General features: G+C 42.2%; 1 protein-coding gene across 2 annotated transcripts in view; it reads left to right on the top strand.

The window, feature by feature from the left end:
* ddah1 (dimethylarginine dimethylaminohydrolase 1) overlaps positions 1 to 22,824 on the top strand; it is a 98,664-nt gene extending 75,840 nt beyond the window's left edge. Inside the window, exons 4-6 of one of the 2 annotated variants that reach the window (XM_089001840.1) lie at positions 2,192 to 2,311; positions 15,203 to 15,355; positions 21,010 to 22,824. In XM_089001840.1, coding sequence (XP_088857966.1) covers positions 2,192 to 2,311; positions 15,203 to 15,355; positions 21,010 to 21,126 — 390 coding nt within the window. In that variant the 3' untranslated portion in view covers positions 21,127 to 22,824. The remainder of the gene's footprint in view (positions 1 to 2,191; positions 2,312 to 15,202; positions 15,356 to 21,009) is intronic. The other variant, XM_089001841.1, reaches the window with a different exon arrangement.
* Positions 22,825 to 26,457: the final 3,633 nt, after the last annotated feature.

Here is a 26,457-nt window from a genome sequence, read left to right as displayed (position 1 = left end):
TTTTTGAGAATGTGTTTAGTCTCCCCAACGTATTGGTCTTTACAATCTTCATTTTTACATTTTATCGAATAAACTACATTATTTTGTTTTTCATTTGGCAGCCTATCAACCCTGGTGGGGTGAGGTTTAATTTGGATCATTCTTACAACAGACTTCTTAGACCACATAGGTTTAGTTATGCTGAGCAGGTGATATCAGAGTAAATGGGGCAATCAGGCCAACCGTAGACCCCATAATCATTCAGGACAATAGAAGAAATATACTACATATTAATGTCAAGGGTACCTTCATTTGGTCATATGAAAGGGGTATATTACATATGCCCAAATCAAGGTACTCTTGACATTTCCTCTCTTCATACACAAAAATACCCACCAAAGCCAAATTAATTGAAATCTTTTGAAATTGATTTTTTTCTGCAACTTTATTTTCTTTTTATTATTTTCAATCCGCAGATTTTAAACTTTTTGAACATTTTGAACTTTGATTTTCACTGTACATTGAGGTTCATTGAAACGTTACATAACACACATCAATTAACGGCAATACTCAGGCTTATACTTCTCGATAAATCTACAGGTTTTCACATTAAAGGATTCCGTTTTACAGCATATCTGACAGGCACCTGAGTCTTGAGAGGAGGGAAACATTCCTTTCGGCCAGTAAATCAGTGAAACTGAAGGGAAAAAATAGTGAGCAGATGATACCATAGATCTGCAAGTATAGAATACATGTTTTGAATTATAACCATAGTTTTGGGGGGAAAAAAATCAGAATATTTTTCTATACATAAAAGATATGGTTTTTTTTCTTGTCAACCAAGCCTAGTCTTTTGGTGCTCATTCCTGAGCAGAATTACCAAGGTCAGCAGAGCTTTTCTATGATAGTATTTGATTGGATGGGAAAAGGCTTCAAGGCACTGGAGGTAACTATAGCTGAATCCATTTATTTATTTGTCATCTGCTTTACCAACAACGTGCAAAATCTCCAATTGCCAAGTGTTCATTAAAGGACAACCCACACCATTTTTTGTTTCCTAACTGACATCAGAAAAACGTTTTATAGCATCTAAAATACCCAAAACACGCATGCTGATATTTTTAGTTAAATGAAAAACACCAATAAAAATGACTTAAAAAGTCACAAAACTAGTTCAAAATTAACTCAGAAAGTTTCCATTTCAGAAGGTCCCGCCGCCTTGTTCGTGACGTCACGGCAAGACATCTTGCCCTGCTCGAGAATCAAAACAATGGCTTCAGATTCGGAGAAGATGTTTTCTTGTTACTCATCCAGTTATGAATATGATTCAAATAGTTCTGAAGAGGAAAACATAAATGTTTGCAATTGATTAAAGAAGTCCTTCAGTGTCATTTTGAGGCGTCTGGACTCCAATGTAGCGTCCCAGAAAATGCACAAGATGGCGCCCAAGCTCCGTTGCTGATCTGTCTGCTGGAAATTTGTGTCTGCTAGTATCAAATAGTAGTCTTGGTGCAACACACAACGATTCACCATCGCGTAATGTACGTGTTGTCCTTCTAATTTCGCCATCAACACGGATCAACACAAAGTTTTCTGACCAAACAAAGTACCCAAAATTTATTGTGTGTCACTTTCTCGGTCAGGGACGTTCCAGACGTGACCTCACGGTAGGCATCGTCACCGACTCAAAAACAAGACTTCCTGAATATTCAGTGCGAGTCTTAAAACGTAAAATATAGCTATATGCGGTGAAATCTTTGTAAAATACGCTCAGTAGAAGTCATTTGAAGTGATTTTACAAATTATAGACACAACTGGTCTGGAGGCGTCGGTTGTCCTTTAAGGATTTTTTTAATGGGATACTTTAATGTCCGCCTGATCTATGTGTGTGGAGTTATGTCACTCTTTCAACGAAGATAGCAAAATATAAGCAGGAGTGTACTTCAAATCTGCTGTGCATCCCCAAAAAAGCATGTTCCTTAACAAACTTGACATTTATAAGAAGAATAAACAGAATTTCCACAGGGAATTGTTTTGTTGTTACCAATAGTCATTATTAGAACAAACAAAATAACTGTTTTTTTCATTCTTGCTTGTGTCCTTACATTTTTTGCAAATTTTATTTTTACATTTGGGGAAAATATTATTGAATGATGCTTGACAAAAATAACAGAAATAAAAATTACATTTCTACTTTCATAATTTCTTGCAGGATTATGCTGTGTCTACTGTCCCTGTGACACATGGGCTCCACCTGAAGAGTTTCTGCAGCATGGGAGGACCGGGCCTCATTATCATTGGCTCCAGTGAACCAGCTCAGAAAGCCTTCAAAGTATGGAATTTGTGTATGTGCGTAATGTGTTTATGGAAATAGCGTCATCTCATATTGATGATTTTGCCAAGTGTCATCGTCATGGGACCAGTGGAATCATTGTCTATTTTTTTAAACTGACACAGGAAACGCTTGCTTTTTTTACTCATTGATAGCCTCTTGACTCAACTATGTTGGGATGTGTTCTTTTCCTCTTGACTGACAGGACATCCCCATTCAACATTTGCCAAGCATTCTAAATGCCACTGTAATTCTAGGCAATGAATGTGGTCAGTTACGATATGTCGTCAAATACAGTGATACCTCGGTTTACCTTGGCTACTTGGGCAGTGGGGAAGCCCAGACTTCCCTCTCCCCAGCCACTTCTTCTAGCTCGTCCTGGCGGATCCCGAGGCGTTCCCATGCCAGCTGGGAGACATAGTCTCTCCAGCGTGTTCTGGGTCGTCCCCGGGGTCTCCTGCCAGTGGGGCATGCCCGGAACACCTCACGAGGGAAGCGTCCCGGGGGCATCCTAATCAGATGCCCGAGCCACCTCATCTGGCTCCTCTCGATGTGGAGGAGAAGCGGCTCGACTTTGAGCCCCTCCCGGATGACCAAGCTTCTCACCTTATCTCTAAGGGAGAGCCCGGACACCCGACGGAGAAAGCTCATTTCGACCGCTTGCATCCGGGATCTCGTTCTTTCGGACACAACCCATAGCTCGTGACCATAGATGAGGGTTGGGACGTAGATCGACCGGTAGATTGAGAGCTTTGCTTTTTGGCTCAGCTCCTTCTTCACCACGACAGATCGGTACAAAGTCCGCATCACGGCAGACGCCGCACCGATCCGCCTGTTGACCTCTCGCTCCCTTACACCCTCACTCGTGAACAAGACACCCAGATACTTAAACTCCTCCACTTGAGGCAAAATCTCCTCCCCGACCTGGAGAGGGCATTCCACCCTTTTCCGACTGAGAACCTATGTCTCAGATTTGGAGGTGCTAATTCTCATCCCAGCCGCTTCACATTCGGCTGTGAAACGCTCAAGCGAGAGTTGGAGAGCTCCACTTGAAGGCCCCAACAGTACAACATCATCTGCAAAAATCAGAGATGCTATACTGAGGCCACCAAAACGGAAACCTTCAACGCTTCGGCTGCGCCGAGAAATGCTGTCCATAAAGGTTATGAACAGAATCAGTGACAAAGGGCAGCCTTGGCGGAGGCCAACCCTCACTGGAAACGATTCTGACTTACTGCTGGCAATGCGAACCAGACTCTGACATCAGTCATATAGGGACCGAACGGCCCGTATCAGCCGCTCCTGTACCCCATACTCCCGAAGTACCTTCCACAGAACTCCATGAGGGACACGGTCAAACGCTTTCTCCAAGTCCACAAAACACATGTAGAGTGGTTGGACGAATTCCCATGCACTCTCGAGGACCCTGCTAAGGGTGTAGAGCTGGTCCACTGTTCCGCGGCCGGGACGAAAACCACACTGTTCCTCCTCAATCTGAGGCTCGACTTTCCGACGGACCCGCCCCTCTAGGACCCCTGAATAGACCTTTCCAGGGAGGCTGAGGAGTGTGATCCATCTGTAGTTGGAACACACCCTCCGGTCCCCCTGTTTATAAAGGGGGACCACCACCCCGGTCTGCCAATCCAGAGGCACTCTCCCCGATGACCATGCAGTGTTGCAGAGGCGTGTCAGCCAGGACAGCCCCACAACATCCAGAGCCTTTAGGAACTCCGGTCGGATCTCATCCACCCCCGGGGCCTTGCCACCGAGGAGCTTCTTAACCACCTCGGTGACTTCAGTCACAAGGATCGGAGGGCCCACCTCGGAGTCCCCAGACACTGCTTCCTCCAAGGAAGGCGTGTTGGTGGAGTTGAGGAGGTCTTCGAAGTACTCTGCCCACCGGTTCACGACGTCTCGAGTCGAAGTCAGCAGCGCCCCACTCTCACTGTACACAGTGTTAGTGGTGCACTGCTTTCCCCTCCTGAGACGCCGGATGGTGGACCAGAATTTCCTCGAAGCGGTCTGGAAGTCGGCTTCCATGGCCTCACCGAACTCTTCCCATGCCCGTGTCTTTGCCTCGGCGACCACCGAGGCCGCATTCCGCTTGGCTAGTCGATACGTGTCAGCTGTCTCAGGAGTCCCACAGGCTATATAAGCCCGGTAGAACTCCTTCTTCAGCTTTACGGCATCCCTTACTACTGGTGTCCACCAGCGAGAACGGGGATTGCCGCCACGACAGGCACCAACCACCTTACGGCCGCAACTCTGATTTGCCGCCTCAGCAAGGGAGGTATGGAACATGGTCCATTCAGACTCAATGTCCCCCACCTCCCCCGGGACATGTGTATAGTTCTGCCGGAGGTGGGAGTTGAAACTCCTTCTGACAGGGGATTCTGCCAGACGTTCCCAACAAACCCTCACAACACGTTTGGGTCTTCCAGGTCGGACTGGCATCTTCCCCCACCAACGGACCCTACTCACCACCAGGTGGTGATCAGTTGACCGCTCCGCCCCTCTCTTCACTCGAGTGTCCAAAACATGAGGCCGCAAATCCGATGATACAACTGTAAAGTCAATCATCGAACTGCGACCAAGGGTGTCCTGGTGCCACGTGCACATATGGATACCCTTATGTTTGAATAAAGTGTTTCTTATAGACAATCCGTGTTGAGCACAGAAGTCCAATAACAAGACACCACTCCTGTTCTGATCGGGGGGGGGGGGGGGGGGGGGGGGGGCATTCCTCCCAATCACGCCCTTCCAGGTCCCTCTGTCATTGCCCCCATGAGCATGATGCTTAAAATCGGAGGTAATTCGCTGACGAGCTTGTAAATTTTGCTGCGTTTAGCGCCGTTGTTTACGCATGCACGGCAACCTAAAGGTAAAAATTCATTTGTCATCTGAATGGTTGCCCTGTATGTCAATCAAGTGACGGGACGTTTGATAGGCTGACAAATGTTTTTTTTTACTGTCACACTGCGATCGACCAGTACTACCTCCGCGATCGACCAGTAGATCGCGATCGACGTAATGAGCACCCCTGATTTATAGTGTACTGGTTCTCATATTTCAAGTCCGTGAAGGATGAATGCGACCTTCAACACCCGATTTATTCATGAAGTCTCTCAAGCCTTACAAGTGTTACAAAGAGTCCACCTGTATGTCAAAATAGCTGCTCTGATAAGTCATCAAAACTTCAAAGCGCGTGGGAACTTCAGATCTTTGTTCAACTCAATCCATCAAATGGTGAACAACTTCGCCCCAAAGAGGATTGAATCAGTCCGCTCCACCTAAGATTGCATCTCCCATGAATGGTTGCCATCTTGTGTGAGATCTCTCCCTGCTGAATTAAAAGAAAAACACTCATCACAATGGCTACTTAACCTGGACCATATTTAATGGCCTAGACCAGGGGTCGGGAACCTTTTTGACTAAGAGAGCCATAAAAGTAAAATATTTAGAAATGTTTTTCAGCGAGAGCCACACGCGCGCGTGCGCGCACATACAAACGCACGCGCGCCCACTTTTCAACATCATATCAGAATGTATTATTTAAAATAACTTTGTGATAGTACTCACCGTTTACATGGATGGTTTTCCGTTCCTCGTGTTTGGTAAAAATCCAGGAAAACGATCGGAATGAAATTCAATTTGCCGGTCCAGAGGCGAAGTTACTGCTAGGTAGCCTGCACACGGCTCATAAGCTTCCACACTTGCTATCTGCAATCTACTTCTCGCAGAAGTATGTCGATGCTAACGTTAACTTGGGGCTTGTTAAAATGTCACTGACATTCGACTGTTTCATCGATGGTATTGTTTCATTGCAAATTAGAATCAGAACATTTTCTCTCCTCTAATGCTCCGGTGCATTCAGGCTGAAGTGCACAAGTTGGGCTCATTTAAAGGGGCGTTTACCTGTTTCAACATGACGGCCACTATCATCCAATCAACATGGCGCTTTACGCCAACTGCAGCCCCAACGGGAAATGAACGACGAAAAAAACGACAATATGTATTATAATATGTAATATTTATCGGCGAGCCATATGTAATCATCAAAAGAGCCATATATGGCTCGCGAGCCATAGGTTCCCGACCCCTGGCCTAGACTCTAGGCCCTAGAGCAGGGGTGTCAAACATACGGCCCGCGGGCCGGAACCGGCCCCCAAGGAGGTTCGATCAGGCCCGCAGGATAATTTGAAAGTGGAAAAATGCATAGAAGACATGGAATTAATATTTTTAATTCGCTACAATTCATGGAACGCACTCTTTCCATCACAGTAGAAGACACGCCACATCACTGAGACAGACTGAAAACAGCAGACGTTGTCAATGCGCCATCTCCTGCTTGTTACGACGTTGTTAATATCTTGGTCTCGACCTCTCCGCTACACCCTCGTTAGCCAAAATGTCGTTATCCAAATGGAGAAAAGTAGATAAGGAGTGTAGAATTTTCAAAGAAAAATGGACCACGTCCTATTTATTTCCAGAGATGCACGGAAAACCTTTGTGCTTGGTGTGTTTGCATCAAGTTTCGGTATTGAAGGAATATAATATTCGGCGGCACTACGAGACTCATCACAGCGAAAAAAATATGACGGGTTGCAAGGACAACTGAGAAGAGAAAAGATTAACGAATTGCTGGCGGGTCTGAGGAAACAGCAGTCAACTTTCATCCGGAGCCGAGAAGTCAGTGAAGCAGCGGTAAAAGCCAGCTACCTAATTGCTAGCGAAATAGCATTAGCATCGAAGCCGTATTTCGACGGTGACTTTGTTCAACGATGCATGATGAAGTCGGCTGAACTTGTATGTTCTGAGAAGCGACAAGCGTTTGCCAATATTAGCCTGACGAGGAATTCTATAGCAGAGAGGATTTATTGCATTTTCCGTGGCAATTGACGAGAGCACTGACATCACAGACGTGGCCCAACTGGCCATATTTATTCGAGGAGTTGATGAGACATTGACTGTTACTGAGGACATTTTCGGCTCTGCCGTTGAGTTGGAGTGGACTGGTCCCGCGCTGTCAGCCTGGCTACAGACGGCGTGTCATCCATGGTCGGAAAGAAAGGAGGTGTCGCGACAAAGTTCAAAGACAAAGTACAAGCCCTTAATGGAGGAGATCGTTTCTGGACATTTCACTGTATTTTGCACCAGGAGGCATTGTGTTGCAATTCGCTGAAAATGGACCACGCCATGGAGGTGGTTGTTCGCACTGTAAATTTCATCTGGTCCAGAAGTCTGAACCATCGTCAGTTTGACAAACTTCTCAGCGACAGCAACATTACCCACAGCCTGCCATACCACACTTTAATGTTAGTCAGCAGCTTCAAAACAAAAGTTCTGTGATGGAATTCTACTGTTCATACAACTCCATAAATGTTCAGTATGTATTGTATGTGTATGTATGTTTCATGTATGAAGTTTACAGATTTAAAGGACAGTTGAACACTTTCTTCATTACATTATTTAAAATCACTCTCCTTAGTTTGTAAGGTGTACGCAGGGATTACATTTAGATTTTATATGCGTATGGGTAAGTGGTGTAAAAATTCCCATTCTTTAAAAGTCTCATTTACTCTTAAAGTGCATTTCTATATTTTTCAGTACCAATTAAAGTTGTGTGCCTTTGTACAATCAGTGGGATCAGTTGCAATGCATATTTGTGAATGCTAAAAGTAAATTGCACATTTGTCTAAGGAAATATGAGGTGTTTCATGAAATGTTTTGTAAAAGGATAGTTCTTCAAATGTCAATATTTTCCTAATGTTCTTGTGCTTCTTTACACCAAAACAAAGGAAATACCTGATATTTTTGCTATTTTTAGCAGAATATGATATAATGGTCCTGCCCACTTGACATCTCCCTAGGCCGCATGTGGCCCGCGATGCGAAATGAGTTTGACACCCCTGCCCTAGAGTCTACTCTAGGGCACTAGAGCGGTGGTTCAAATGTTCAAATGTTTTTATATCAAAGAAAATTTATATGACTTTCCAATTACCACAATTATGATCCATATTAAAATGCATGATGTTGTCGGTTTTTAAAAAAAGGGTAGTGTCCATCAAAACCCAAAGTTGAGGTTTTATTTCTGAAATGCTGAGTCATTCTGTATGGGTTTGCGGAAAGCTATTAAAGATTTGCAGGGGTTACTCAAGGTCCATGTGTACCAACATATACCATTCTATCATTGTAGACCTCATTTTGTATTTGCCGTTGTAATGCCAATCATCAGTTTCTTAATTGGGTCTTGGCAAAGAATCAGAATCATCTTTATTGCCAGGGATGTAGAACACACAAGGAATTTGTTTCCGGTAGAACACGCTGCACTAGTATCATCATCAAAAAATTTTGATGGCACTGCAATCGTGCAATGGGTTTTCTTCCTTGCTGCTAACATCTATTAAAGTTGGTTGCAACTAATTACAAAAACATTTCCTGTGACTGTAAAGTGACCTTGAGAGTTTTGAAAGGTGCTTATAAAAGAAATGTATTATTGTTAATTGCAGTAGGATATGTTGGTCCCTGTGTGACAAAAGTTGACAACCAATTAGCTTGACTATGCATCCTTGGTTTGTTGAAGTGTACACATGCAGAAATATACTGAGAAAGAGATGTATTTATTTAACATTCTTGAATAAACAAAGCAAGATTCTATTGGGTTTGATCAGTTACCAGCTTTGATCAGTGACAAAAACTTTCTTGTGATTTTTACATAATCCTAAATCCAGGAGTCTGTTTCTATTTTGCATGTCTTTTTAAAGGATCCTGTACACTTATATAACGAATCGGAAGAGTCTTTTAGACTTTGAGGGAGTTAGGGTTCCTTTGACCTTTGAATGGGGTTTCTTATTTAATCTTGATATTCATCATGGAACTGACTGTTTTAACCTTTTGATTTGTAGTATGCAGAAAGTATGTCACCTCATGTGCTGTGTTGTTTTACACTCATGTAAATATTTATCATATGTGTTTTGCTCTCCCATGAATGAGAATGCGGAAATTAGCCTGATGGATTTCATCATCCATCAGTTCCCTTTTCACCACGAGCTTCTCCCATGAAGTCATTCCCTGAAATACCATTCGCGGTTACTACACCCTCTTATTTCATCTTACTGCCAGGCACCCTGTCTAATTCATGAGGTCACCATAGTGTGATGTTTGGGGTTCCCCCGAAATATGTTTACACATATTACTCACTGGAATAACACAGCTGTGGTAGTAGATGGCATTAGCCGGAGACAAGCGTTATTCCCATATTTAACTCCCTTGAAAACAAAAACATCTCAATGTCGAATTAAAATGTAAAGCCGACGTATCATTGTTTGATTGTCTAATTTCACTTGGTAAATACAGCATTTGCATGCCCTCACAAATGCATGTTTGTCTAATGCGGTGGAGTGTCACATGCTGCAGAGACTTCTCATGCATATTTTTCCCATGACAACCATCCATCCATCCATCCATCCATCCATCCATCCATCCATCCATCCATCCATCCATCCATTTTCTGTATTCCTCATTAGGGTCGCGGGGGGTGCTGGAGCCAATCCCAGCTGTCTTCAGGCACGAGGCGGGGGACACCCTGAATTGGTTGCCAGCCAATCGCAGGGCACACAAGGACAAACAACAGTCACTCCCACACTCACACCTCGGGACAATTTGGAGTCTTCAATCTGCCTGCCATGCATGTTTTTGGAATGGGGGAGGAAACCGGAGATGCAATTTCAATCACTGAATGAACATCTGAGACTGGTGACCCCATAATCTTTGCTCAGGGTTTTTTTTTGTGAGAAACTTTTTCACTGCAATTATTGTTAGTTGGAACTTCAACTTCGACTATAATTTGCATGCCTTCCTTCAAAAACATCATGTCAAATTGGTAAAAATTACTGGTTCAGTCCATAACATCAGAAATTAAAAATATACTGAAATGTGGATTACTGTTTCCTAAATAAAAGCAAACATTTGGATTTTGATTGCGGACAAAGGTAATGGGCTTGTTTTCATGGAGGACAAGAGAAATTGGAGAATATTTACTGTTGAGAAACTGAAACTCTGATCATTTCAAACTGAAAAAGTTATCCATATGAGTCGTCAACTATCAAAAATCATATATCACATCAATAGTCAATTAGTTATTTCATTGATTCATTGATTCATTGATGAAAAGGTTTCTTCAGCCGTCATCTGTACTTCTTTGAAGGTATCAGACGTTTCGCTCCTCACCCGAAGTGCTTCGACAGGGAACTAAAATTGAGTGGGTAACTCTCGCCCTATAATTCAATGCCTGGCTCTGATTGCTCCATTAGCGCTGGTATCATCTCATCAGCATGTCTAAGCCTACGTGGTAACGATTTAAGAAGTCTGTTAGACACATGCTTTAAATTAAACCTCAAACCACCATGGCGATTTAGTGAAGGATTGCAATGGTATTATATACACAGAATAAACCAGTTTGCAAGTCAAATGAATTTCTTAAAAACATCTTTAGCATCAATGAAAAAAACAATCCAAATGAAAGATGTGACTCATGCATTTTTTGACAGTTCTTTTTCTTTTTCAATGAATTGCATTGCACCCAGCCAACTTTTGTGATGACTTCTTGCTCAGTTCACCGTCAAGCTTTCTGCCAAGTAGTGTTAGGTTAAAATATTACAGGCTAATGTTAGCATTTAACGGTTATCTTTAAAATTGTGAATATTACGAACGGAATGAAATATTTACCTTATTGCGCAACGTTGTAACCTAACAATTGACATGTTCGTTGTGAGAGAGATTACCAAAGAAGCCGGCAAGTTACTCACAGACAATTTAATTCTAACAATTTGATCTAATACAGAATTCTGGGTGTCAGCTCCCTAACACAGAAAATATTTGTGCGCCCCAAATCGGTAAGAGAGAGACAAAAGACGATGACTGAGACTGCGGAGCCCAGATTTAAAGGTGTACCACATGCATATTCAAATTTGGCCCACATAAAGAAATCAAGTTCCCATTTGGTCCTTCAGGAATCTGGTTCACGTGTCTGCTCCCAGGTAGTTCTCAGACTTCCAGGCGTTGGTGGAAGGTAGATCAAAAGTTGCAACCTGCCGAGTTAGTGTTTGGTCAGTTCCTTTCATCTGTGTTGTCCACCATTTGACCATGTTGTCATTTCACACTTCCTTTGTTTCTGCCAGCCGGGTCCCCTTAGATCGTCTGGCACCTGAAACATGTCTCCAACCAAACACCACCACTTTGTTCTGTTACCTACCGATTACAAGCAAAGCGATATTTATACTGATCAAACTTACTATTGTACTGTTTTATCTTGAGCAATGTTTAATATAGCTTAATAAATGTATCTATTTCCTTCAGTAGCCAGCTCCATGCATTTTTACATTTTGCATACAGTGCATCTTTGATATAAAACACAAATCAAATGGTTTAATACTGCTCCAAGCGTTTGTTAGAAACTGGAAGGTAGTATCAGAATTTAAGTAATCAAAATATGCAGGATATAAGTACATTTTTGTGAGAAATTGTAATATTATAAAGTTAACCATATATCTACAGTGATGCCTTGGCTTACGAACTTTATTGGTTCCCAGAAAGTGTGGGTAAGGCGAAAAGTGTGTCTTTCAAACATTAATTTCCCATAGGAAACCATTAAAATGAGAATAATCCGTTCCATATATATATATATATATATATATATATATATATATATATATATATATATATATATATATATATATATATATATATATATATAATTAATTAATTTATATTATATATAGCCTTAAAATACACAAAATATACCTTATTTTTTGTAGAACAATTGTGCTATTGTATTGTAATTAAAGAAATAAACTGTCCTGTATAATAGTCATTTTATTTACCTTTGTGATGGTCGTTGAAGGCTTGATGGAATGGATAGCTTTTTGCACAGTGTCTCAAGGAGCTCTGGGTTGTACATCTTGGAAGTTCTGATATTGCAACATCAACAGATGCAGGCAGACACACTAGAAACTTCATTAATAGCTGGTTCCCTTGTTTGACTTTTCTTTTCAAATTGTACAGATGGCTTCTGCGGGTTGAAACGAGTCCAAATTTCACTGTTGTCTATCAATTTTCTCACCTTTCACTTTTGATTTTTTTTCACTTGTTTTTTTTTTTTTGTTTCAAGCTCTGTCATCTGCCTTTCCTGTGTCGTGTGCTCACAGCGTGCTCACAGCGTGCATCAGCAGGCTGTGAGCACTCTAACCCCTCCCCCACTCACTGCTGCATGTATCCTGCCTCGTGTGTCCACTCCCTCCTCTACCACTGATCTTAACCAATCACGTGTGGCTTTAACCGAAGACTAGGGGCGGGGAACATAGGAAAAAAAGTCGGCTGCCATTTTCAACACCTTGTTAGGAGCGTTCGCGAATGACACATCACTCATTGTGGCGCTTCGTGTGTTTCCCGAACAATAGTTTGAATGCCAAGATTATATTCTTGCAAATGTAACATTCGTAAGGCGAAAAGTTCGGTAGCTAAAGCGTTTGTACGGGGAGGTATCATTGTACATTCAGAATATCAATTGGTAAAGTGTTAGGTGTTACATCTTCAAATAGCCATCTTTGTCTTCCTGACAAAGACACTGCCTGCACATTTTTTCATCTAAATCTGTATTTTCATATATAGTGTTTGTTTTGATACCAAAAGGTAAATGCTAAACAAAAGATGTGATGCAGTAATAACTGTGATTTTTGGCGAACTCAACATTTCTCCTCCCATCTACCTCTCCTAATCCCATTGTGTGTGAGAGGCGAGTTCGGCGGTCACGCACATGATTGTTTTCATTTAGCGCTGCTGCAACCACCCGTCCCCCCTAGAGATTTTGGAATCTGTCTGTTCAAACACATGCCCACATGCACTCCTAGGTTTCTCGCACAACAGAGGATAGAATGTACTTCCATTCGAAACAGAAGACTCCGGTTCTTTGTACTGATGGTTAATTCTTTCATGTGATTTCACTTCATGATGAATCACCGACACCACCACTGTAGAACTACAAACAAGTAAAAAAATATAGCTATTATTTACACATAAACATTTGGACTTTACATCAATGAAATAAAATGTATGCAATAAAATCGTGCAAACCACATTGCCCGTTTTCTGTCCGAAATGGAGGTTTTTGATCTTCGTCCTTTTTATCTTTTTCCTTACTAAATAGGACAGCGATAAAGCATGTCCATTCTCACCCTCTTCTCAGTAAAATGAAACTTAAATAACAATAAAGTGCGGAAAGTAACACCTGTACTGGAAGTGACAACAACCCAACATAATGTCAAGAAAAAATAAAGCACAGCCATCTGCTGGTCAACTATGGGATAGCAGTTATAAACAAATGTCTCAGCAGCATTGACATACAGTAAAGTCTCGTTATATCGATATTCAAGGGAGTCCGAAAAAATATCGATATAACCGGGACTATCGATATATCCTACCCTGTTTGCATGTAATTTTCTCCGGGCGTGCATAGAAATACTATCGATATAACTGGGACTATCGATATATCCGATATCGATATAACGAGACTTTACTGTATAACATGCACTTATTTTCATTTCCTGCAGCACACTCACCCTCCCTAAAACGGTACTTTTATCATGAAACCAAAACAAATGTTCAAGGGTGTCTGAATAGTTGCTCAATCTTGGAGATGAACATTGAAGATTGATTAATTCTTAGTTCAGTTTTATCCCAAGTTTGTTTCAGTTTACATCTACAGTAAAGTCTCGTTATATCGATATTCAAGGGAGTCCGAAAAAATATCGATATAACCGGGACTATCGATATATCCGACCCTGTTTGCATGTAATTTTCTCCGTGCGTGCATAGAAATAGTATCGATATAACCGGGACTATCGATATATCCGATATCGATATAACGAGACTTTACTGTATGTTCTTTCGCTAAGATTTTAACCTCATTGTCATCAAATGCGAGCTTTTAGGTGCATATGTACTGCCGATTGAGGCCCACTAGGATTACCCCTGCGATGTTGATAAACACATTTCCTTCTATTATTGTTTTATTTAGATGGCAAACACAATAGTAACAAAATAATAAGATAACAAGAAACCTATACTCTCCTCCTATGTCCGTCTAATTAAAACAACCTGAAGTTGATCATGTTTCATACTCTGACTGAAAACACAAGCAGTGGGATATTTCATGAAAACATCTTTGACCTATTCTGAAACACAAGCTGTTTACAGGCACGCATTTGTGTCTGTGGGTCGAAATCCAGAAAGGCAAACCCAGACATGACTCAAACTTTTATGCTTTAACCCTAAGAACTTCTGAAGACAAATCATCGTCGTAACATTTTTTTGGGTTTTGTTTTTTAATGTTTGATTCATTTTGTGACTGTTGATATACACACACGTGCATGCACACACACACACACACACACACACACACACACACACACACACACACACACACACACTTTTTTTCTTTGTGGGATCTGTCCTCATATGTTGTGCTTATAAGCGACACCTGTTTCTCCGCTGGTCATAACACCCTCACACAGCGGCCACTTTCCACCTCCACTTCCTCTTGGCAACATGTGTGTCATCTTGGCCTTTCCACTGTGCTTCCCATCCCATCCCATCTTCAGCCCCATTAGATTACATAAATAATATGACATCTGCTGAAGAAGAATGCATGCTCCTGTGTTCTCCATTAGCTACCCTCCTCTTCGCCCACGAACCTTTGAGTGATTTTGCAGTGACGCCGACTTAGTTTGTTGATTCTCACTCAAATGTCTGTCTGGATCCTTGCAATTTGGGTGGACTCCTATTGGCCGTGATCTGTTTGTTTCATGTGCATGTTTTGTGTGTGTCTGTTTGTAGATAATGCAACAAATGAGCGATCATCGTTACGATAAACTGACGGTGCCCGATGACTTGGCTGCAAACTGCATCTACATGAACCTGCCCGATAAAGGACAGGTGCTTCTGCATTGCACAGAAGACGAATATCCAGAAACCGTCAAGGTAATACAGGTAACATCCGAGTTACGACCGGGTTACGTTCCAACAAAACGGTCGTAAGTCGAGATCCATTCAAAATGGCAGCTGCGATGTTTATACTACAGAATAGGATACAATGTCAATCTGTTGTCTTTATGCATTTAACGTTTTCTATTGAATACTATTATATACCAAACTGCTTCCAGTTAATTATAAATCTGAATGACTTTTCGTGTCATTTTTATCATTTCATGTTTCGTGTTATCGATTTTTATTACTGTGTCAGTCTGCTGACCCAAATATGGCTTCCCACACATACGCACTTTTGAAAAATGGCTCTCGCTGCTAACGGAGAAGCCAGAAGAGGTCGCCCAACACACACGCTCAGACTTCGGCGGACGCCGAAGGAAAAAAAGTCTCAAAGAGGTGAAAAGGTTTGTTCAGCCGTCATCTGTACTTCTTTGAAGGTGTCGGACGTTTCGTTTCTTATCCAAGAAACATCATCAGCAAACTAAAGTCTTACTGGTAGTTTAGGCCCTATATATATCCCTACTGTAGAGACATGGCGGTGCAGGACTCTGCTATGACAGGTCCTTGCTCTCAGGTTGGGGGGAGCAGAGGACTACTCCGTCCAGCTGCTCCACTGATAGTTCCTATCGTTCTGACTAACGACTGGCCTGATTGCCCCACTTCGACCGGTATCACCTCATCAGTATTACTAATCCCATGTTGCCTAAGCAGGCTATTGTATGAACGATCCAAATTGAACCTCACTCCACCAAACCGGTTTAATGAAGGATTTAGTTTTTTATGAAAATCGCTTCTTTTACTCCCCTTTCAAACCATCTATGTTCTTTCACTAAGATTTTAACCTCTTTGTAGTCAAATGAGTGGTTGCTAGGTTTTAGGTGCATATGTACTGCCGATTGAGGCCCACTGCAGCCCATTACAGGCGCAAAAAAGCACAATGGCCCCTGTGGTGTCCAGCGATGAGAGTCGAATGGCACAGACATTCTTCCCATTCAAAAACAGTACTGGCATATTCATGCTGCCGAAAAGGCACAACAGCTCAGCGCAGTCTCCTCATTGATGAATGTCGTGGTCAAAAATGCTGAAAAACAATCCGTATCCATTCCACACGACGCCCAACAACACAAGGTGACAAAAGAAAACACAAAACAAGACAAAAACAACCAAAAAAAGCAAGGCTCATGAGAGCACTTGCTGCCGGTAAAGAGTTTGATGGTTCTCTTTATTTGTAAGTAGTTTCGTTGTCAAATCTCCCAGGCAGGTGACGCGCAGAGCTTGATTGCGGCGTGGAGTCGAGCAAGTCGTGCTGTGAGACTCCGTGCGATGCTGAGCAGGTCTCTGCGAGCTGTGTCTCTTTGAGGCTGTGAGTCCGAGATGAGTCTGAGATGATTCTGCCCCGTGGTTTGCCCAATCTCTCTGTCCCGCGACAGCTCCTTTTATACCATTTTCAAGCGTGTGCTATGCGTCAGGGTGAGACGCACATCAAGGAGATCAAGGAATTGAAAGACATGAAAGGGTTGCAAGGCGCACTTCAAAATCATACACACGTGTGACGCCACAGGGCTCCCCTCCTGGATGTGAAGTCGGTGAAAGCGATGAAGGAAAAAGAAATATAAACAAAAGTCATTCTGCGACATGGTGAGGCCAGGCAAGATGACGGTCACCGGGCATGGCAGGTGTCGGTGGGGTGGTTGCTGAGGAAGTTTCGTGGTGCCTGAAGTCGTTGTACGGGAGCACGGCAAAGAGTGCTCTGCGACTGCCAGTTTGAGTCGATCGATGAGGGATTGTGAGGACGAAGGAGCGTGGGGTTGGTCATACTGCCGGGCACGGACAGGCCGGTCATCGGCGACGGTGGCGTTGATCGCGCTGCCCTGGCGCTCTGGAGGACGCTGAGGAAGCACGCTGACGTCGGCGGCCGTGTCGGCCATGAAGCGTCTTCCCGAAGTCCGATCGTGGACATAAGCGATGTCCCACGATGTCCGATCGTGGAAATATACGATGTCCGATCGTGGACATAAACGATGCAGCTAGTTGCAGAGTCGGCAGGCGAATTGGACGGTGTCGGCCATCAGGGTGCGGCAGGTTTCACGGTGGAGTCGGTCGGGGCGCCCACGGGTGGTGGCGGCCCATCGGGAGCTCGGCTCGAGGGGTCTCTCTGTGAAGATGCCGGGGAGGAGGAGGGAAAAAGATCCTCCTGGCTGGCTCGCCAATAAAGAGTTTGAGTTTCTCTTTATTTGTAAGTAGGTTCGTTGTCAGATCTCCCAGGCAGGTGACGCGCAGAGCTTGATTGCGGCGTGGAGTCGAGCAAGTCGTGCTGTGAGACTCCGTGCGATGCTAAGCAGGTCTCTGCGAGCTGTGTCTCTTGATCGTGGCGTGGAGTCGAGCAAGTCATGCCGTGATGTCCGTCCGTGAGCCGGGCGTGCCTGTGCGGGTCTTTGCAAGTCTCTTTGAGTCTGTGAGTCCGAGATGATTCTGCCCCGTGGTTCGCACAATCTCTCTGTCCTGCGACAGCTCCTTTTATACCATTTTCAAGTGTGTGCTATGCGTCAGGGTGAGACGCACATCAAGGAGATCAAGGAATTGAAAGACATGAAAGGGTTGAAAGGCGCACTTCAAAATCATACACACGTGTGACGCCACAACGGCGCCCTACTCGGGCGCCATCTTGGACTTCTTTTTAATTTTAGATGAGTAGGAAATACAATGCACAATTACTCTGGAGTAAAATGAATTAGCCAATCTCTGGCATCTCAAAACGATGTGCTCATTGTTACTGGTGCCCAGATCATCGCAGATAGATCCTCATTATAAGTGTGACGAATAATGTTCGTCTACCTTTCAAGCCGACGTCATTTGCTGTCCTTTAAGTAACTGTGCTCATCGACGGGATCCATTTTGCACGTCTATTTTGGAAGCGACTCAGACAGCCTTTACGGCATATGGTTTTGTCTTCATCATTGAGTACTGAAATTACTTTAACCTACTTCCAGAGGACAACATGCAGCCCGGGCCGCATGGATAATAAGTGTTGGATTGATGGACTTCATCTCTGCAATTTCAGCCATACACGATACAATACTTGTCATGACTTTGCGCATGGGCTAATTTAAGAGAAACATTCTGTGTTGCATATCGCTGTTTTGTTTTGCATTGGCTCATTTGGTGTGTAGGTGTGTTTTTTTTTTTTTTTTTTTTTTTTTTGGGGGGGGGGGGGTCGTGTCCCTCAAAACACTTGAGAAATATACAATAAGAAGAATCTCATGAAATGTAATCCAGTCGTCTGCAGGCTGCATGTACAGGATGTCGTCCTCAAAATGTACTCAGTGGTTAGCACCCCAACCCTGCAAGCTATTTTTAGAAGGAAGAATTCAAAAAAATGTGTGCTTTTGGATGAAGACACGTGGCAAAGTCAGTTTTTGTCCCAGAGGATAAACCGACAATAAAATCCATTTTTCTATCGCATTTTTTTCAATTTTGGTATCGCCCCGACAGACCATCTGGCATAATAATAAGTGAATAATTCAACCATGATTTAGTCTTGCAAAGTTCAGACCGAGAATAATCTGGTTTTGATCTGCTGTGGAAAAAGTTGGAAAATAATAATAGTGGTGGACACCCGTAGCAGTCAAATACCAGCTTTTGTTGAATGCCGTTGCATGTCTTGTTATAGAGTTGAGCCGCAATTGCTCGAATAAAATGTAACAATATCCCAGTGCAAGACAATTTCTTCTGCTTTGTTTCTCTCCACAAATGACCTGTTCAGTCAATGATCTATTTTTGGTTGGCTCAAGTTGCATAAAATCTACGCATTAACAAAAGCGGGAGTTCATGGGGACTGGCAGCTCAAGCATTTATTGGTGCAAGAACTGGCAGCTTTGGAGCGCTTTGCAGATAACTAACAAAACAGACAAACGTCCTCTGTGAGAAATAAGAGCCCCGACTGTTTGACCACATTCTCCTCAACCCGAAAAATACATTTTAGCTGCAGAAATAGCCAGTACTCTGATTAAAAGAATCAAATCAAGACACGCTGCAACCTCAGAGGTGCCATAAACAGCAGTGGATTCATTTACGTGACTAAAATAATCAGCCTTTTCAGAGCTCAGCCGACACCTTATTCTTTCATCTAATTTATAGCAGATATATGAAAATAATAATAATCAATGAATTTATTACCACATCAAGCAAAGGTTCACGGTGCCATATCCCTGACCGAAGTTTACGACACACGGAGTGTAGTTTTGATCAGTTTCTAAATTAAGCACCCTGCCAATGCACGGTTTAAAATTAATTTTGGTGCGTAGCAATAACAATTTACCAGCCACTTACACTGGTGATGTGTGCGGCAATTGTTTCAGAACAACATCCTTCCCATCTGCATCACTTTACGCATAATACAGTTCTAGACAGTTTTACCGAGGGTGGTGAGAGGGTGGCATGGCCTTCATTCGGTAGGGCGGAGGCTAGAGTCCCGACACACACACACACATTTTTAATTCAGGTTTCATTTGCTACATTCCACGACAAGTTTTATGCCTGTCAACTGAAAAACATGCTTTAGTGTTCAGCATTAACCCAATCTGTGTAGGCTGTGGAATAATTATTTTCATTTCGGACTGCCACAGATAATTATTTTGTTTGTCAATCTGTCACCAAAAGCAGTTCTTATGTAAATAGTTTACTAATCAGTGCTAAAAATAAAGTCAATTAAAGAGGACAGACTAGAAAAATTTTAAACAGCAAATATAATAGATTAGATTAGATTAGATTAGATTAGATTAGATTAGATTAGATCGGTTTACATTTGATTAGATTAGATTAGATGAGCCTTTATTTGTCTCAAAGTGGAAAAATTAACATTTCACAGCAGCAAAAAAATAAATACCTCCTGTAAAGGCAACCACTCTCGCTGTGCCATTTTGAAGTCAAAAACAAAAATAAACAAAATCACAAATAATGTGACACAATACAAAAGACAGAGTCATTCATTTTTAAGCACTTTCTGCACCCTCTTTGTTGCATGAAGCAGTTATAGAAGAAAAAGGAGAGGATCAAAGCCTCCTTATACCAGTAGATTAGGGACATCATGGTGGTAAGTGCAGGTCTGCTAAATTGTGAAGCAAACACGAAGCTATAACATCCATTGACGAAAAGAGATTGTCTCAAATCTTCTGTCCCATGTAAATTTGCTTCAATTCCAAGCCGTGGCAGTTCCACATATGCATCAGTGCTCCGCACTGACGCTCCTTTCTTCTCATCGCGGTCTCCTCAAGCCATGCATTCATCCAGCCGCAGACTGTCCAACACCACACCGACGTTTCCGCTGAACAAGGTGACGCTGTGAAAATGCTTCCCATTACAGCGATGACTATCATATGGCACTTACATTCCTCCCAATTAAAAACCGTGCTGGCACATTCATGCTGCCAAAAAAGTGCAACTGCTCTGCACAGTGTCCTCCTTGATGAATGCCGTGGCCAATGTTAAAAAACAATCCACATCCACACGACACACAACAACCTAAAGTAACAAAAGAAAACACAAAGACAACACAAAAACAACAAAAAAAGCAAGGCTCATGAAAGCACTTGACGATGGCTGTCTACACGGGCGCCATTTTGGGCTTCTTAATAAACAGTCATCCTTTCTTTCCACAGGTGTATGACAAGTTGAAGGACCACATGCTGATCCCTGTGTCCAACAGTGAGAAAGTGAAAGTGGATGGAGCTCTAACTTGCTGTTCTGTGCTCATCAATAAGAAGTACAACCACTGAACACAGGCTCTGTCGTATCACAACAGATTCCAAGACTTGATGAAATATTTATGATCACTGGACAAGTAGATTTTTATTGAGGGGAAAATCATAATCTTGGGAGCGAATAAAATTTTGTGCTGACAAAAGTTGTTTTTCTTTCATCCATCCATCCATCCTTTTTCCACACCGCTTATACCTCATTAAGGGTGCAGGGGGTGCTGGAGCCTATCCCAGCCATCTTCGGGCACTAGGCGGGTGACAATTCCTTTCAATTCATTGATGAATGAACAGAGGTGTAGTAAACACAATAAATATATTTGTATTCCACTATTGAAAAGTCAACTCTATTTCATTCATTCATTCATTCATTCATTCATTCATTCAGGCATTCAATGAGGCATTAATTAATTTTCCTAGCCGCGTTATCGTCACTATGGTTTCATGGGGTGCTGGAGCCTATCCCAGCCGTCTTCGCGCATTAAACAGAGGACACCCTGAACCAGTTGCCAGAAAATTGCAGGGACGAAAAAACACCCATGCTCACACTCGCACCATAAGACAATTTGGAGTGTTTAATCAGCCTGCCACGCATGTTTTTGGAACGTGGCAGGAAACCGGTGGACCTTTAGAAAAGCCACGCGGGCAGCGGGAGAAAACACAAACACCACACATGAAAGCCAGAGCATGATTTGGATTTGGATTTGGATTTGCCTTTATTAGCCTCGCAGTGGAGAAATTTACATTTCACAGCAGCAAAGTTATGAAAGAAATGAAAGTAGAAAAGCAATACACAGTGTTGCTAACTACTCAATTAACGGTCCACCAACTCTTATTTAATCATTCTTTTTTTCCATTTGTGTTAGAATCAGGTTTATAATGACAACTTAGAAAATGTAACTCTACGCTCATAAATCAGGAAGCCTATTATATACATAGTTTGCAACATGTATTTGACGCTGTTTGTTGAAAGACAACGCTGTTTAGACTGCTGATTTTCAACGCGACTGAGTGAGAGCTGAGGAAATGACATCAGGAGGTGATGCTTGCGTATGGGCAGGCAGGCAGTGATGAAGCATGGAAAGAATTTGGTTTGTTCTGTTCAGAGGAAAAGCTTGCGACACCAGTAATCATAACTCTTATACTTGCTCCATCTTCATTTATTCTACATACCCCTTGCTCATGACGACTAGATGGGTTTTGTTAACTTCATTCCCATTGTATCACACAATCGTGCAACCACTGTTAAGTGTGGCAATTGCTACAGTTTTGTATTCCTGTTATATGCATCGTTGACATAAAACACCCATGGTTACTGTGAGTCTTAGTGTTAGCACAGTGGGTGATCTACTTTTATGATTCTCTCTAATTATTTTGTCTCAAATTGACATTCTGTATTCCTCACTGTAATACCCTTTCGCCATTGATTCCAATGAAAGGGTTTGATCATTACATCATTTTCCTCTCTGTCTTTTTTGTTGTTCCTCCTTGTTACCACTGGTCTACGGACTGAAATAACCACTTAATCTGTTGACTTTGGGCATGTAGGTTTTTTTCCCACTGCACTAATCTAATGGTTCATGGTTGTGATTATCTCTGTTCAATTCAAATGTTTTGGTTTCATTGAAAGTTATGACTGACATGGTACTTGTATTTTTGTAATTGAAACGAGCATCCCATCTAACTAATTTACATAATAAAGTCATATTGAGCATTCAACTTTGTTGCTACTGATGATAATGTTACTGCTGCTACTGTCATAGACCGAAGGTTACATGTGCTTTGATTTGTTTTGACTAAAATAAGGACAATATGGTTCGTGGGTCGTCGCGGAGAGAAATCTATTCATGAAAAGCATACTGCTCCCATCTTGTGGTATGAAAAGGAAAACACTAGAATGTAATGTAATGTAACAGTCAAGAACTATTTTACTGCAGGCATAATGCAGACGTTTTTATGATTAATACCAAGATAATTTCAGCATAAATTGTATGTTACAGAAAAACTCTAAAAACTGGTAACAAAAGAAAGACGGCTGGACATTTCAACATTTCATCCATTTTTGAACTGAACTTTCACAGTGAAAGGACACCATATAAATATAATGGGCAGGCTCGGAATTGGCACACTCACAAAAAAATTCAAAGAGCAAAGTTTATTTTCATATTAAATTGACACAAAAATGGTGAGTTGTGTTGTTCACCAAAGGCAATCGTTGTTTTGCAATCAGCGTACTCCCTCTAGCGGCAATAAAATGACAGACGCAGCCGCAAAAGTAAAATGGTTTCACAAATATACACTTAGACTAAAGTTTGATGAATCCGTCTCAGGGGTTCGAGTTCGACAGAGCCTCCACCATGGAGGTTAAGGCACACCGGACTTAAGCTGGCAAGTAGTTATGACATGCCTGCCATCATTGGCCAAAATTTTACTTGATACTAATACAAATGATTTATACATTTTTAAATTTTTAATAAATTTGTTTTTTTTAATGTCTTGAATATCTTGAATATTTCTATGATTCACGAATGAAGGGTTTGTTGAATGTGCAAATGAACTGGTTGACTTCGGCAGCTCGAACACTGGCATAGAAAGACAATGAGGGAGGAAGAAGACATCGAAAGAACAATGCCAAAGCTCTGAAAAATGAACTGCAGCAAGCCATGTAATGTGCATGGGAATTTGCCATTCATTTTTGAAGTTGCGCTCAACAGAGGAGTAAAAGTTCATGCAAAGCACAAGCAACAAACATGACATACGTTTGGAGACACCATGGAGAATGTTCAGATGCCAGCAATGTTCTCCAGAATAATGGATCAGTTTGGTGGTAGTTTGAAGATGGCCCAAATATATCCTTACATCAACTAAATCAGTTTAGGCATAATAAAACAGTTTAACCCTTTCAAGCACAAGTATCGTGGTTGATGATGATGATGATGATTGGATTGGATTGGCCTTTATTAGTCTCACAGTGGAGAAATTTACATTTCACAGCACAGCAGCAAAGTGAAAGTGAAAAAAAAAAAAAAAAAGAAATACATGAGCTGCTGGAAAGGCAGCCGCTCTCGCGGCGCCGTCTTGAAGTCAAAAGAACAACAAAACCTATATATGTCTGTGTAAGCTCTCAGTCGTACAGGAGTGGTCCATCGATGAGAAGGTTTCTTCAGCCGTCATCTGTACAAAAGTGAAGGTTTCGGACGTTTCGCCTCCTATCCAAGAGGCTTCGTCAGCGAACTAAAGTCTGACTGGTCGTATCGGCCCCATTTATATATCCCTAATGTCCAGACCTGGTGGCGCCGGACACAGCTATGATAGGTCCCTACTCTCAGGTTGGGGGGGGCGCGGGACCCCCCCCTGTGGCCCCACTGATTGTTCCTACATTCCTGACTAACGATTGGCCTATTACACCCACTCCCCCCGGTATCACCTCATCAGCATAACGACCCTCATCAGCATTGCGAAAGTTGCCTAACCTGTTTTGCCTGAGCAGGCTATTGTATGAACGATCCAAATTGAACCTCACACCACCAGACCGGTTTAATGAAGGATTTTGTTGTTTTATAAGAATCGCCTCTTTTACCCCCCTTTCAAACCATCTATGTTCTTTCGCTAAGATTTTAACCTCATTGTCGTCAAATGAGTGGTTGCTAGCTTTTAGGTGCAAATGTACTGCCGATTGAGGCCCACTAGTATTATCCCTGCGATGTTGATAAAGTCTTTTTTTGAGAATTTGTTGAGTCTCCCCAATGTACTGCTCTTTACAATTTTCATTCTTAAGAATGTACTGCTCTTTACAATTTTCATTCTTAAGAATGAAAATTGTAAAGAGCAGTACATTGGGGAGACTCAACAAATTCTCAAAAAAAGACTTTATCAACATCGCAGGGATAATACTAGTGGGCCTCAATCGGCAGTACATTTGCACCTAAAAGCTAGCAACCACTCATTTGACGACAATGAGGTTAAAATCTTAGCGAAAGAACATAGATGGTTTGAAAGGGGGGTAAAAGAGGCGATTCTTATAAAACAACAAAATCCTTCATTAAACCGGTCTGGTGGTGTGAGGTTCAATTTGGATCGTTCATACAATAGCCTGCTCAGGCAAAACAGGTTAGGCAACTTTCGCAATGCTGATGAGGGTCGTTATGCTGATGAGGTGATACCGGGGGGAGTGGGTGTAATAGGCCAATCGTTAGTCAGGAATGTAGGAACAATCAGTGGGGCCACAGGGGGGGGTCCCGCGCCCCCCCCAACCTGAGAGTAGGGACCTATCATAGCTGTGTCCGGCGCCACCAGGTCTGGACATTAGGGATATATAAATGGGGCCGATACGACCAGTCAGACTTTCGTTCGCTGACGAAGCCTCTTGGATAGGAGGCGAAACGTCCGAAACCTTCACTTTTGTACAGATGACGGCTGAAGAAACCTTCTCATCGAAAAACCTATATATATATATATATATATATAACCTGTATTTATATCAGATAGGAGATATTACTATTTCACAGCAGCAACGTTATGAAAGGAAGAGAAAAGGTGCACGCCTCCAATGACACGAGTGCCAATTTCTAACTGTGCTCATTTAAGGAACAGCCAAAAGAAAAGAAAATATCACAGTTGCACATTTTGCGCTCGACTTGCACTGGACAAAACAACACAAAATAGGGTCTTTTATGCTCCAACCATATTTATAAATGGAATAAAGTTGGAATAACCAGGCCATTTCCTTGCCCCCCCATACCTATCATCCTTCTCTTCCCACCTTCAAATCCCATCTCAAAACCCACCTATTTAAAATGGCATTTTCTGTGTAGCTCTGTCTCTTGTTTCTATTTATAATTGTATTTTATTTATTATTGTACGTATGCTTGTCTGTGACTGTAAAGTGTCCTTGAGAGCTTTGAAAGGCGCTTGAAATAAAATGTATTATTATGATTATGATGATGATTATATATTTTTTTATTTTATTTTTTTTATTTATATTATTTTATTCTTTATTGAAGTCCAAGATGGCACCCGAGTACGCAGCCGTCAGCAAGTGCTCTCATTAGCCTTGCTTTTTTTTGTTGTTTTTGTCTTGTTTTGTGTTTTCTTTTGTCACTTTGTGTTGTTGTGCGTCGTGTGGATTGGATACAAATTGTTTTTCAGCATTTTTGACCACGACATTCATCAAGGAGGAGACTGTGTTGAGCGGTTGCGCCTTTTCGGCAGCATGAATATAAAGAGTTTGATGGTTCTCTTTATTTGTAAGTAGGTTCGTTGTCAGATCTCCCAGGCAGGTGACGCGCAGAGCTTGATCGTGGCGTGGAGTTGAGCAAGTCGTGCCGTGATGTCCGTCCGACGCCCGGCGTG

The sequence above is a fragment of the Hippocampus bargibanti genome, linkage group LG07 (genome assembly GCF_051943395.1).
Source record: "Hippocampus bargibanti isolate YZ-2025 linkage group LG07, ASM5194339v1, whole genome shotgun sequence".
In the NCBI taxonomy this organism is placed as follows: Eukaryota; Metazoa; Chordata; class Actinopteri; order Syngnathiformes; family Syngnathidae; genus Hippocampus; species Hippocampus bargibanti.
The sequence above is the reverse complement of the archived record's forward strand: the minus strand, read 5'-3'. Positions and strand labels throughout refer to the sequence as shown.